This window comes from Neoarius graeffei, chromosome 3, assembly GCF_027579695.1.
Source record: "Neoarius graeffei isolate fNeoGra1 chromosome 3, fNeoGra1.pri, whole genome shotgun sequence".
In the NCBI taxonomy this organism is placed as follows: Eukaryota; Metazoa; Chordata; class Actinopteri; order Siluriformes; family Ariidae; genus Neoarius; species Neoarius graeffei.
The window spans coordinates 97,104,755-97,118,290 of record NC_083571.1 but is presented as its reverse complement, the minus strand read 5'-3'; the positions used below and the strand labels follow the sequence as shown (position 1 = coordinate 97,118,290).

At 40.2% G+C, this 13,536-nt stretch overlaps 1 protein-coding gene across 11 annotated transcripts in view; it reads left to right on the top strand.

The window, feature by feature from the left end:
* Nucleotides 1-13,536, top strand: part of LOC132883748 (nesprin-2) — a 379,369-nt gene that overhangs the window by 36,548 nt on the left and 329,285 nt on the right. For all 11 annotated transcript variants that reach the window (XM_060917719.1, XM_060917720.1, XM_060917721.1 and 8 more), the window contains exons 6-14: nt 4-96; nt 2,628-2,821; nt 4,687-4,886; nt 5,835-5,932; nt 7,424-7,537; nt 10,859-10,996; nt 11,075-11,239; nt 11,328-11,446; nt 11,791-11,959. In XM_060917719.1, coding sequence (XP_060773702.1) covers nt 4-96; nt 2,628-2,821; nt 4,687-4,886; nt 5,835-5,932; nt 7,424-7,537; nt 10,859-10,996; nt 11,075-11,239; nt 11,328-11,446; nt 11,791-11,959 — 1,290 coding nt within the window. The remainder of the gene's footprint in view (nt 1-3; nt 97-2,627; nt 2,822-4,686; nt 4,887-5,834; nt 5,933-7,423; nt 7,538-10,858; nt 10,997-11,074; nt 11,240-11,327; nt 11,447-11,790; nt 11,960-13,536) is intronic.

Below are 13,536 nucleotides of genomic sequence, written 5' to 3'. Positions count from 1 at the left end.
TAGATTAAGCTGGTCAATATAAACATCCCGGATATCATAGAAGGGAAACCGTCCATCATTTTAGGCCTTGTATGGACCATTATTCTACGCTGTCATGTGAGTATCACATCACTTACAGAGAGTTCCCATGAGTATTGATGAATACAATTAAACAGCTATCACCATAATCACAAGTTTTCTATCAGTTGTGTTTGTCTCATGTTCACTTTAGGGCAGGGCTTTTCAAAGTGTGGGGCGCGCCCCCCCTGGGGGGCGCCAGAGTTCTTCAGGGGGGCGCAACGTGCGGAAAAATAAACCAGAATAAGTGACTATTGCGGACATTTAGCGAACTTCAGCTAGCCTTTACCAGAGACAAAATGGATCGATTTTTAGTACCTAAAGCTACAGTGAGTGAGGAGACAGAGTTTGGGCCAAGCAAAAAAACAGAGCCTCCAGGATGTTGCGATTTGCAACTTCAGCGCAAATTCAACCAATCCCCGCGAATTCAGGGCGGTGTTGCAATTATAACCAATCACCGCAACTTTCCCGCAAATTTGACCAATCGTTGGCGTCGTCTTGAGGTGACGTCGACAAACTACCTTCCGCCTTACTTCCGTGTATACGTTCAAGAGAAGCAGCATGTGCGCAGTGTTGCCAGATTGGGCGGTTTCAAGTGCATTTTGGTGGGTTTTGAACATATTTTGGACTGGAAAACGTCAGCAGTATCTGGCAACATTGCATGATGTGTGAGTCAGTGTTTATATAGGCTTAAATTCTGTTACTGAAATTGTGTTATGTTTACAGTGAAGGACTGTGCGCACTTTATTTATTTTTTTTTACTTAATACAAGAAATTAATGGATGCCAACATTTTTGCCAAAATGGTATTTTATTTTCCATTGTTTAGGAAGCTTCAGCATCATACTGTGAGATTCTGTTCAGATTGTTTTTTTTCTTCTATGAAGCCTGAGCCATTTATTTTATTAGTTTATAATTATTGTTTAATTTAGTCTTCAGGAGAGACTGACTGCACACAGTACTAGTATTAATAGTTTTTTTTCTTACATGAAAGCTGAGGCATTTATATTATATTTTAAGGTAACTTCATGTTGTGCTGTGAGGTTCTCTGCACTTTAACTTTTGAACCAACAGGAGCATTTGGATCAGTAAAGCCTATTTTTCTGCATTTTTGTAGTCCTGGTAATCTTTTATATTGGTAAAGTTGTTTATAGGACCATTTCTCAGTGTCTTTGTTTTTTTTAATCAATAGTTTTTCAGTAATAACTTAATATTTAACATATCACTCGATTTTAATCACAAAAAGAGAAAATCGCAACAATTTCTCGCAACTTTCACTTCCTCCCGCAATGTAATCGCAACAAAAACCTAAAAAACACCGCAACTTTCATCGCAATTTTTTGGGAAACCCCCCCGCAACATCAGACATTTTAGCCCGCAACAATCACAAAAAAGGCCCGTGGAATCCTGGGGGACTGGAAAAAGAAGGGAGTATGACCACGATTATTTAAAGTTTGGATTTTCATGGACTGGATCTGAAGATGCCCCACTGCCACAGTGTGTTGTCTGCCAAGAGGTGCTAGCTAACGATGCTATGAGATGTTTAAAATGTGTAAAACAAGATGTTTTAAAAAGCACAGATGTTTAAAATGTAAAAAAGAAAAAAATTAAAATGTGGACAACAACCATTTTTTAAAAATACGAATGGAACATTAAGTATAGCAACAACAAAAATTGTAAGGGGGGGGGCGCTGTTGTTTATTTGCTGTCCGAGGGGGGGCTGACTCTCCCACACTTTGAAAACCCCTGCTTTAGGGTATTTTTGCATTTCATTCCTATGGATCCAACAGTGTATTTCAATCCCACAGTAGTGTGGTGGTGTTCTATTATGCAAAGGGGTGAATTTGAAACTCCTGCTGAAATGGTTGCTTTGATTCTACCAAAAGATGTATTGTGATTCATCCCTTTTAGTGGCATAAATTGGGTCAGGGCCCATGGGATAAAGCTGGAGTTATTCAAGTCTGCTACAAAGAAAATATGACTGGTTTGAATCAACCTACAGGAAGGGCATTGAAATGAGAACAAAATATGGCTTTATAATAGCATAATGAGGATTATATTGTTCATCCTCGAAAACATTTGTGCAACATTGGAAAAACTCACAACTTTAACAAAACCTGAACAAATTTGCGGTGCCACGGTGGTATAGTGGTTAGCACTGTCACCTCACAGCAAGAAGGTTCTGGGTTTGAGCCCAGTAACTGACGGGGGGGGCCTTTCTGTGTGGAGTTTGCATGTACTCACCGTGTCTGCGTGGGTTCCCTTGAGGTTTCCCCCACAGTCCAAAGACATGCAGGTTAGGTTAATTGGTGACTCTAAATTGACCGTAGGTGTGAATGTGAGTGTGAATGGTTGTCTGTGTCTATGTGTCAGCCCTGTGATGACCTGGCGACTTGTCCAGGGTGTACCCCGCCTCTCGCCCATAGTCAGCTGGAATAGACTCCAGCTTGCCTGTGACCCTACACAGGATAAGCGACTATGAATAATGGATGGATGGATCAACAAATTTGCTATGTTGAACTTCATAAGCAGCACTGTAACTGAAAAAACAACAACTGTGAATTCCTACAGATAGCAGAGTTAGCCAGCACACTCTCCTTTGGTTCCCGTTCCTCCTCTCTGGATTCCCTGTCCAGTGTGGATTCGGCTCCTGGAACCCCTGTACGAGGCAGCCCTGTTCCACAGAGAGCATCACCCCTCCATACACGCTTTCGTCTGTCTGCTAAAAAGGCCCTGCTCCTGTGGGTGCAAGACCAGTGCCAGAAGTACGTTTCCGCTCCTCAATTCACTAAATTTTATTTGAAGTGGTTTTACTTGTATGGTTTTTTTTTTTGGTTGGTTGGTTGGTTGGTTTTTTTTGCGCCAGTCTACACTTACCTACATTGTATTTTTTATGTTGCATTTTCTCTATTATCCTTTAATAATGCTCTATATTACTCGTTATTTTTGCCATATCTGACTTACTGTGTCGAAATCTGGGGAAACACCTACAAAACCACTCTGCAGCCGATATGTACAATACAGAAAAGAGCAATAAGGACAATAAACAAAACAGGATACAGAGATCACACAAACTGACTATTCATAAAATCACACATGTTAATTTATGGATCTGGTCAAATTCAGAACAGCACAAATAATGTACAAAGCGAGAAATAATCTATTGCCAAAAAATATACAAGGAATGTTTAGTGAGAGAGAGGGGGGATATAATCTAAGGGGAGACCTAAATTTAAAAAAAACAAAGGTTCGAACAACTATGAAAAGCATGTGCGTATCGAGCTGTGGGGTGACTTTATGGAACAGACTGGAGACAGAAATAAAACAAAGTGCAAATATAAATCTGTTTAAAAAAAAAGGTATAAAAAATATTTTTAAACAAGTACATGGAAGAGGAAGTATGTTAATGGAAGATGATGAGGGATAAATCTATAAATAGAATAGGGTTGATTGTTCTATTAGAAGTAACTTAGTATATGGTATATATTTATTTATGGGGATAGTTTATATATTTATATTTATATTTACAGGGATAGGTATGTAGTGTATATTTATTTTTGTAATTATATATTTATATAGATATTTATGAAGTGTATATATGGTATATAGTGTGTATATATATTTTTGTAGTTATATATTTATATAGATATTTATGAAGTGTATATATGGTATATAGTGTGTATATATTTTTGTAATTATATATTTATATAGATATTCATGAAGTGTATATATGGTATATGAGTGATTCCACGCTTATGGGTACTGAAATGGGGACATGAACTTATTGACCTAAAACCATTTCTTTTTTTACCATCAGGTCACAAAACATGTAATCTTTAATGAATGATATGTTAAAAGATAACTTTAATTTTCTGAGATGTAATAAAAACATATTTATATGCCAAAGTCAAGCCTATGAGTTCCAAAATGATGTCTGTTACATTACTTCTGTTACGATTGTCCATCTCGCGTCTGTTACAAATTAATTACAATCTAGCTATATACCATGTTAATCTTATTGAAAGAATGTGTATGTTTATTCTACTACACATGTTTATTAATTATATTTGCTAAAACATCACTTTCCTATGTTTCAAAAAGTAATTCTACATTGTTAAAATTGAGAATATATATGTCCACAACACTTCTGTTACGTTCTGACTTTGGCATATAAATATGTTTTTATTACATCTCAGAAAATTAAAGTTATCTTTTAACATATCATTCATTAAAGATTACATGTTTTGTGACCTGATGGTAAAAAAAAGAAATGGTTTTAGGTGAATTTTTAAAAATAAGTTCATGTCCCCATTTCAGTACCCATAAGCGTGGAATCACTTATATATTTTTATAGGTGTATTAACGTAGTTTGGATTTCGGGGTAGTTAAAAAGGGGGTGGGAAATTTAAAAAAGTACTGTACTTCTTCCCACTCCTTTTTCGAACAATGTGCGGTGTTTTGTAATGTCTTAGCTCTTTGTTATTTTATTTTTTTAATTTCTTGTTTTCTTTCTTTTGTATGTACAAATAGTTACATACATTTTTTTATACATGTTCGAAATAAATAAATTCATTCATTCATAATATTTCACTGATTCTGTACTTTCCCTTTTTTATTCTTCTTTCACCAGAGTGGGCTCCTCAGTCAGTGTAAAAGATTTCAAATCGAGCTGGAGGAGTGGTGTTGCCTTCCACATTATCCTCTGCTCCTTGAGGCCAGACCTAGTGGATCTCTCCCTAACTGAGACAAGGAGCAACCTTGAAAACTTAGAGGAGGCATTTCGCATAGCTCAGCAAGAACTGGGAATACCCAGACTACTTGAACCTGAGGGTGGGTGTAATCTTTTTTGAAGCTCTATCAGGTTGTAGCAGTGTTGTAGTCGAGCCACTAAACCTCGAGTCCGAGTCCAGTCTCGAGTCCCCAGTGTTCAAGCCCTAGTCAAATCCAAGTCATTAAAGGAAAATTTCGAGTCGAGTCCGAGAACAAGACTCCAACCGCCCCATTTGATGGTGGCTGTAGCTGCCTTTATGTGAAACTGTCTCTGCTACTGTGTTGGACTAACGTTACTGCTCGACTGCCCCCATTTTAGTTAAAAGGCTCCAGATAAAAAGCTAGTTCATCGCTCAGCAAGCCCCGCTATCAACAGAGCAATGAACATAGCGTGTCACTTCCTTCTCTGGGTGGAGTCTTGCCAAATGACGATTGAAGTTCGAGGTCGTCTCCTCGATAGTTCTTCTACATGTGGAACACATAGTAGCACGTGTTTTTTTTTTTTTTTTTTTTTGTCCCCGCCCCCCCCGCCCAAGAAGTCTGTACAAGCAAAGCGGACAATCCTAGGGGCTTCTCTCCAGGCATTTTAGCGTCATTAACGTTAGTTTGTTCCTGAACATGACGTATGAACAGGTGAATGTACATTCTCTTGCATGAAACTAGTATAAAAATTAATGTAGATATAAATATAAATATCTTATGCCAAATTATTATGGCATGTTACAAAAAATAAAGAAAAAATCCGAGTCCTCGTGTCCAGTTTACGAGTCCGAATGCAGTTAATGCACGAGTCTGAGTCATCGGTGCTCAAGTCCAAGCCACGAGTCCTTAAAATTAGGGCACGAGTCCTGGACTCGAGTACTACAAACCTGGGTTGTATAATTTCACACATTTCATCCCGTTAATTCAATCTTATATTGATCAATGAACAGTAAAGAGATGTGTGTCGACACATTATTCACCAGAAAATAGGGATGAGTAACCTTCTTTTCATGTGTCCGATCACAGATATTGATGTTAGTCACCCAGATGAGAAGTCCATAATGACATATGTAGCCCAGTTCCTGCAGTACTCCAACGATATGCCCTCAGTTGATGATCTTGAGGTGAGACTTCCACAACTCCAGACAAGCAGTTTTAAAATATCTGTATACATAGTTTGCACATGACGTCACAGAGTCGGGGATTCCCTAGTGACGGCCATCTTGTGGGTCAAGCGTACCGTACGGGTCACTGAGCACACATTGTAACGCGCGAGTACAAAGTCTTCAAAAGAACCCAAGCAGGCTATTTAAAGCTAGCAATGGTGCACACCTGTTGCATTCACGGCTGTCGTAATAGGTCAGATGATGACGTCAATCAGAGCTTTTATGGAATTCCCACTGTACGGGAGCACGAAGGCGAGCAAGCAAAGAAACTCAGCATACAAAGGAGAAATCTATGGCTTGCGAGAATCAACCGCAAGGATTATCAGCCTTCCAAACACAGCAAAGCCTGCTCCGATCATTTTATAAGTGGTAAGTTGTTTAAATAAACAGTCAATTGTGTTTAAGTTTGTTTTTGGAAACCAAAACATCGTGTAAACAATCTCTGGAGAATGCCTAACTGGAACCGCTGAGTGTACGTTTACATTGTAATGTACACTTAATATCGCTCGTTTGTCACATTTCTATTTGACACTTGTCACTTCACTCACACAAGGGTCATTTTTGAAAAACATTTTAGGTCTATTCTGTATGATATGATTTGTGTTTAATCAACTTATTACGGTTGCATAACATTCAACAGTCTATTTAATGCTAGAATATATAAAGTTGTATATATCAGACAGCCTTTAAAGTTTGATGAAGTCAGTTTCAGGCTTTGGAGCAGGCTTTGGCAGCCCTGCATAGTCACTTGAAAATGCATCTTTGTCCACTTCGTAGGGGTCAATTCCCCCAATCAAGGCCAGTTTGGCTGCATACCGTTGTCGTGAGATGTCGTCTAATGTATCTATATACTTCTGTTTGCTTGATTTTGCCGACATTAATCTTTATTTTAGAAAACTGACTATATAACTTCATAAATTCGTCCGAGATAACGTAGCCGGTAATGGCGATGGTCCGTTTTGTTTGACCCACAAGATGGCGGCTGGAGGGCGTTCCCCGGAATGCCGTGACATCAGTGAAAACTATGTATACAGAACTTTCTAAATGGGAGCTATTAAGACACAGTCTAATCGGTTGTCTTGTAAAATCCCACATATTGGATGATGCTAGACGTTTGCTTCGTCTTACTGTTCTTATTCATTTTCTTCCTATCTCTTTTATATTTCTTCATTCATGCCTGTCATCTTCTGACATCTGTTTCTGGTTCTTCTGGCTCGCTCTTCTTGTTATCTCTTGGGCATAGCTGCAAACTCTTCTTTCCCCTGCATGCTTTTCTCCTGTCAACCTTCCCACCTACTGCACACCTGCTGTTCTGGCTTCCCCTCTGTATCAGGTACAGATGCAAAGCTTCTCTTATGTCACTTGTACAACAGTGGAAACCTTAACAAATCTGAAAGTTTTGCAAAGATGTAGACTTTAACTAATTCTGCTGATTATATGCATATATAGGCATCACCCAGTCAGAAGGTCAGAGAGATGACTTGTTGGCTTCAGCGAGCCTATCAGGAACTGTTGGACATGTGGTCCTCCACAGAGAGAGAGGGGTATAGCAGACGGTATCAGGTGAAATCGGGCTTCAAGCCTCTTTACGTTTCCTGTTTCAATGCGTATTTTGATTTCTGTAAAAGTGGTTTGTTTGTACACTTTTTTTTGGCAATGCCCTCCATGCATTTGGTGCATTTCCATTCTCATCTCATCTCATTATCTCTAGCCGCTTTATCCTGTTCTACAGGGTCGCAGGCAAGCTGGAGCCTATCCCAGCTGACTACGGGCGAAAGGCGGGGTGCACCCTGGACAAGTCGCCAGGTCATCACAGGGCTGACACATAGACACAGACAACCATTCACACTCACATTCACACCTACGGTCAATTTAGAGTCACCAGTTAACCTAACCTGCATGTCTTTGGACTGTGGGGGAAACTGGAGCACCCGGAGGAAACCCACGCGGACACGGGGAGAACATGCAAACTCCACACAGAAAGGCCCTTGCCGGCCCCGGGGCTCGAACCCAGGACCTTCTTGCTGTGAGGCGACAGCGCTAACCACTACACCACCGTGCCGCCCGCATTTCCATTCTCCCAAACAAATACTAATTTTTGTTAAGAATTCAAAATATACACACACAAAACACAACACATATTAACAACAAAGGGGACAGGATCCTTGCTTGACAATAACTGACACAAATCCATATTATTGGTAAGCATTTAAGTGTCATATTGTATAGTAAAGATATTTATACTATTAAAGCTAGACGGCCTTTCGATTTCATAAAATCGGTGAAATTTAGTTCCCTCTGAACTTTGGTCATTGTGATATATGTTTATTTCTGTAATATCTCACAAAAATATCAGGCCATTCTGTGACTGGGAAGTGATTTAATTTGAGGCGATTCCCTAGCAAATAATGTGCATGAAATCGCTCGCTTTGCGCAGTCAAGCAGACAGAGGAAGTCCGTGTGCGCATGCACAGAATTGCCTTGACCGTGCACTGACAGTTCCATCATTCTGTCGCTAAACGAACAGCTGATCACACCGAGGTGCTCGCTGACCGCTGATATTTATTAGTTTGGTCCTGCGTTTCCTTTCCTTCGCAACATAACGTCTTTTTCTTCTCACTTTCTGTTACTGTAGTCGGTCTTTCACGTTTCATTCGCACGCTCACGTCCTCCATTTTTCTCTCCTGTTTCAAATTTGTATCCCACAATGCCTTGCGCGAACGGGGAAAGCCCACCATGTGATGCATGACGAACGGGTAGTATCTTGAATTGGGTCATGGTGAAGCAGGAAAAAATAGCGGAGAATTTAGGGCCACATGGAGATAAATTCATTAATTTTTCTGTTTAAAAAAAAAAAAAAGAATAAAATTCGAATTCAGTAGCTTCTGGTCCACTAAACAAAAATAATTGGGTGTCGGGGAAAATTCTTTTTATGACCTAAACTTGAAAAATCTGAAAGGCGGTCTACCTTTAAATACACACACACACACACACACACACACACACACAACCCAGATATATACGTATATACTGTAAATAACAGTGTATGGCCCTGTTTTATAGATTTAACCCATTTGTTAAACCCATTTGAGCTGCTAAAGAGTGGTGAGTTTATGCACTGGTGGAGAAATGTCCATGAAACAGAAAGGTTTTGAGATGAGATTTGAAGAAAGGAAGAGAAGAGCAGTCACGAAGGGGTTGAGGAAGGGAATTCCAGAGCTTGGGGGCCGCGGCACTGAAGGACTTGCCACCCAGGGTAGAGAGTCAAGTGCGAGGAACAGTAAGGAGATTATAGCTAGAGGAGCTGAGAGAGCGGGATGGAGTATAAGGGGTTAGAAGATCACAGATGTAAGAAGGAACAAGGTTATAGAGAGTTTTGAATGTGAGTAGTATGATTTTTATATTTAATTCTGGACAGAACAGGTAGCCAGTGAAGCTGAGAAAGAATGGAGGTGATATGAGCAGTAATATGATATATATACATGTTTTTTTTGTGGTAAAAGTATTTGATTTGTCCCAAATACTCGGCCATGTTTCATCGGGAGTCCAGGCAGGCTATCAACAAGTCCTGAGGCAGCACTTCTGTTCAGCTACTGAATGCTCCACAACAAAGAGAGAGAGAAATCTTAAATCCCATGTGCAGATGGACAGGTTATTACTTTGAAAGATGAAATAGATAAATTGATTGATTTGATTAGTTTACTTACTTAGTTAATTGACCCCAAACTGGGAAATTGTCATGCTACAGCAGCAAGTTATCAGACATCTCATCTCATTATCTCTAGCTGCTTTATCCTGTTACTACGGGCGAAAGGCGGGGTACACCCTGGACAAGTCACCAGGTCATCACAGGGCTGACACATAGACACAGACAACCATTCACACTCACATTCACACCTACGGTCAATTTAGAGTCACCAGTTAACCTAACCTGCATGTCTTTGGACTGTGGGGGAAACCGGAGCACCCGCAGGAAACCCACGCGGACACGGGGAGAACATGCAAACTCCACACAGAAAGGCCCTCGCTGGCCACGGGGCTCGAACCCGGACCTTCTTGCTGTGAGGCGACAGCGCTAACCACTACACCACCGTGCCGCCCATTATCAGACATCTCATCTCATTATCTCTAGCTGCTTTATCCTTCTACAGGGTTGCAGGCAAGCTGGAGCCTATCCCAGCTGACTACGGGTGAAAGGCGGGGTACACCCTGGACAAGTTGCCAGGTCATCACAGGGCTGACACATAGACACAGACGACCATTCACACTCACATTCACACCTACGGTCAATTTAGAGTCACCAGTTAACCTAACCTGCATGTCTTTGGACTGTGGGGGAAACTGGAGCACCCGGAGGAAACCCACGCGGACACGGGGAGAACATGCAAACTCCGCACAGAAAGGCCCTCGCCGGCCACGGGGCTCGAACCCGGACCTTCTTGCTGTGAGGCGACAGCGCTAACCACTACACCACCATGCCGCCCATTATCAGACATGTGAAAAGAAAAAGACACACTGTACAACATAAAATAGAATTAAAAAAAAAATCCCAAAGACAACCTGACTATACAATATACAGATAAAAATGTAACGATAAAAAAAAAATTCATATCTATGTATGTGCTATGTGCATTAATAGTGCTAAAAACAAGAATTGTGATGGATGAAAATAAGAAAACTGCAAAGTGGCAGTATTGAACGGACATGCGGCTTTTTGTTGACATTTTTTAATATGAAAACTATTTTTGGACAATCGTCAGTCTGTAGTAGATACTGGCGTCTGCACCAGTAGGGTGGCTACAGATATCAATACGATGAAAGTCATCTAAAAAGCACCCCTAGCAGTGTGACTGCATGACCAAGGGCTGTTTGGATCTGTCATAGGAGTTCCAGATCTTTGTGAGGTCGTTCTATGAGCAGCGGCGTCCGGTGATTCCTATGCTGAGCGCAATGAAACGTAGCACCAATCTCAGTGAGGAACAGGTTGCCCTAAGACAGGCTTGGGACAATATGGAGGACAGGGTGAGTTGCAGCATTGGCGAGTGTTGGTAAAAGAGAGGAAGAGACACGTTACAGGCAATGATGTCATTTCTTGTACAGTTACAGAGATGCAGAACTGAACTGGATGCAGCTTTGCCTGATCCTTTACACACTTTGGCTCAGTGGCTACAGAGAATCGAGGCAGTACTGGCTGAGGAACAGGGCGACCCTGAAGACCACGCAAGTGCAGCCCGAAATGCCAGAGACAAGCAACAGCAGCTCAAGGTTTTTAAAACCTGCCAGTTCAACTGCTTTTTCCAGAGTTAACTATTAAGATTTATTAACATGGTGAATAAATAAACGATTCCCCCAGGCATTGATGGCAGATATGAGTGGCCACTTGGATACACTTCATTTGTTCCACAACACAGATGATGATGATGGTGGTTCCTCTCAGGTTCCTGCTGAAAAACTTGATGAACTCAAGAGACGGTGGGCTTGTAATTTTCTCTTTTACAAAGAGTGCCCAATATTTTTATTGTTGCGTTCATTGGTAATATGAAAGAATATCTTTCTGGGAAATTACTCAAGTAAAAGTAACCCACAAGAAAAAAACACTTTAAGTAGAAGTTTTTAAGTGTATGGTATTATTTATATATAAGAACCAAAAGTATTTAATATTCACATTTACAGCATTTACTTATATTTATGGCTTTTTTTTAATGTGGTGAAGTGAAAGTTAAAGTTGACAAACATTTACATTTGAGTAAAAGAGAAATCTTCCCAACGCTTACTCAAGTCTTGGGCATATACTGATGTAGCTATGATTGTTGCAGTTTCACCAATGCCAGAGTGACAGCAAAGTACCATGGCATCAAGTTGGAGTACTGGGAGCACTGGCACAATGTCTGTGAGCTTTTAAGCCATCTCAAGAGCAAGTTGAATATCTGGAGAGGACCGTATGGCTCTCAGGAGTCTGTGCTGTACCTGCTGCAGGACTGGGATGTAAGTCATATTGCTATACTGAACATACAGATGATACATTTAAGAAAAAAAAAACCCAACAACAACAACATCAAGTGTCTTTGTAAGGCTGGAATCACCACAAGCCTCCAGAACAATTTCAGTGTGCATTGGTATATGTCCTACAAGCACATGCTCTGGATCTGTACTGGAACAATGAACAACATTCTTCTACAGCGTATTCTCTCAGTTGGTGTTTTGATGATGTTGATGGAGAGCATTGTCTTCAAACTTCAATCCAAAATCTCCCATAGTTGTTTAAGTAAGTTGCAATCTGGTGACTGGTAGGACCACAGAATGTGATCATTTTCAATGAGCCCTTATACCCTGTAGATGTGGATGTGATCCTGGAAGAGACCACTCCCATCTGGATAGAAATTTTTCACGATGATAAAGGTGACCAGTCAGAAGAACTGATTTAACCTCCTAAGACCCAAGCTGTTTTTTTTTACATGCATTTTTTATTTCTTTTTGCTATTTGGGCTTATTAGAACCTGATTAGAATAAAAACTAAGCATCATCTTTGATAAGATGTACTTTTTGAGAAAAAGTATGTCCACATATGTGGATTCTTGTTCTGAATTTCTAAAAAGCTCTGTCCACGTATGTGACCGCTAAGCCCTAGGAGGTTAAAGGAGAACTGAAGTAATTTTTAAACTTGGTTTATTTCTTAATTAACGTGTTACTCAATTACGTTTTCGGTTTTAGTAGCCTTATATAGTGACTCGTATTGGCAACTAATTGCAATTAAATATTATACTCATCAGCTTATTCGGTTTTTAGCCATGTTGAATTTAGTTCGTTTGGTCGACGGCAGGCGTCGCTTATCCGCACGATCTTCACGAGACTTGTGCAAGACTTCGAAACGTCAAGTGTCAGCCAGGTGTCAGTGCCGCCATTTTGAAAACTGTTTTCCAAGCGAAATATTGCACAAAAATGAGTTTAAATGACGATTACTACCTACTTCTTTCAAATGTTCCTGATTGCTATCAAAACAAACAAAACTTCCGGCTTGATTACATCAGCATTCGAAAGAGGGCGCGCGCATCTTTTGACAACGTTGGCAGATGTCGGTCACTTTGATTTCCGCTGTACGTTTTACTTCCATCCTACGATGTCTCGCACAGGTCTCAACGAATCTCGTTTACGGCCATTGCTTTGACATATGGACTGATATTGCATAGCATGTTTCATACGCATAACTTGGTACAGCTATCAAAATGCATTCCTATATTTAACAAAATGAGAGAAACAGAATTTTGATAATAAAAAAAATTGCCTCAAATTCTCCTTTAAGAAGATAAGCATACCAAAGGCCCTTATAGTTTTAAACAAACCACAGGTTTTTTTTCTTTAATTTGTCACACACCTATACAAGTCCGTTTGTATTTCTTTGTGTGGTAAAGATTGGTCTACAGGAACACTTTTTTTTTTTTTTTCCTTGAGAGAGAGAGAGAATTAAGACAGACAAAACAACATTACCGGTATATAAGAAGCGGCAAAGTTTGTTTGTCTTGAGCTAATGTCGACATTTCTCGACGGATTTTCACCAAATTTGG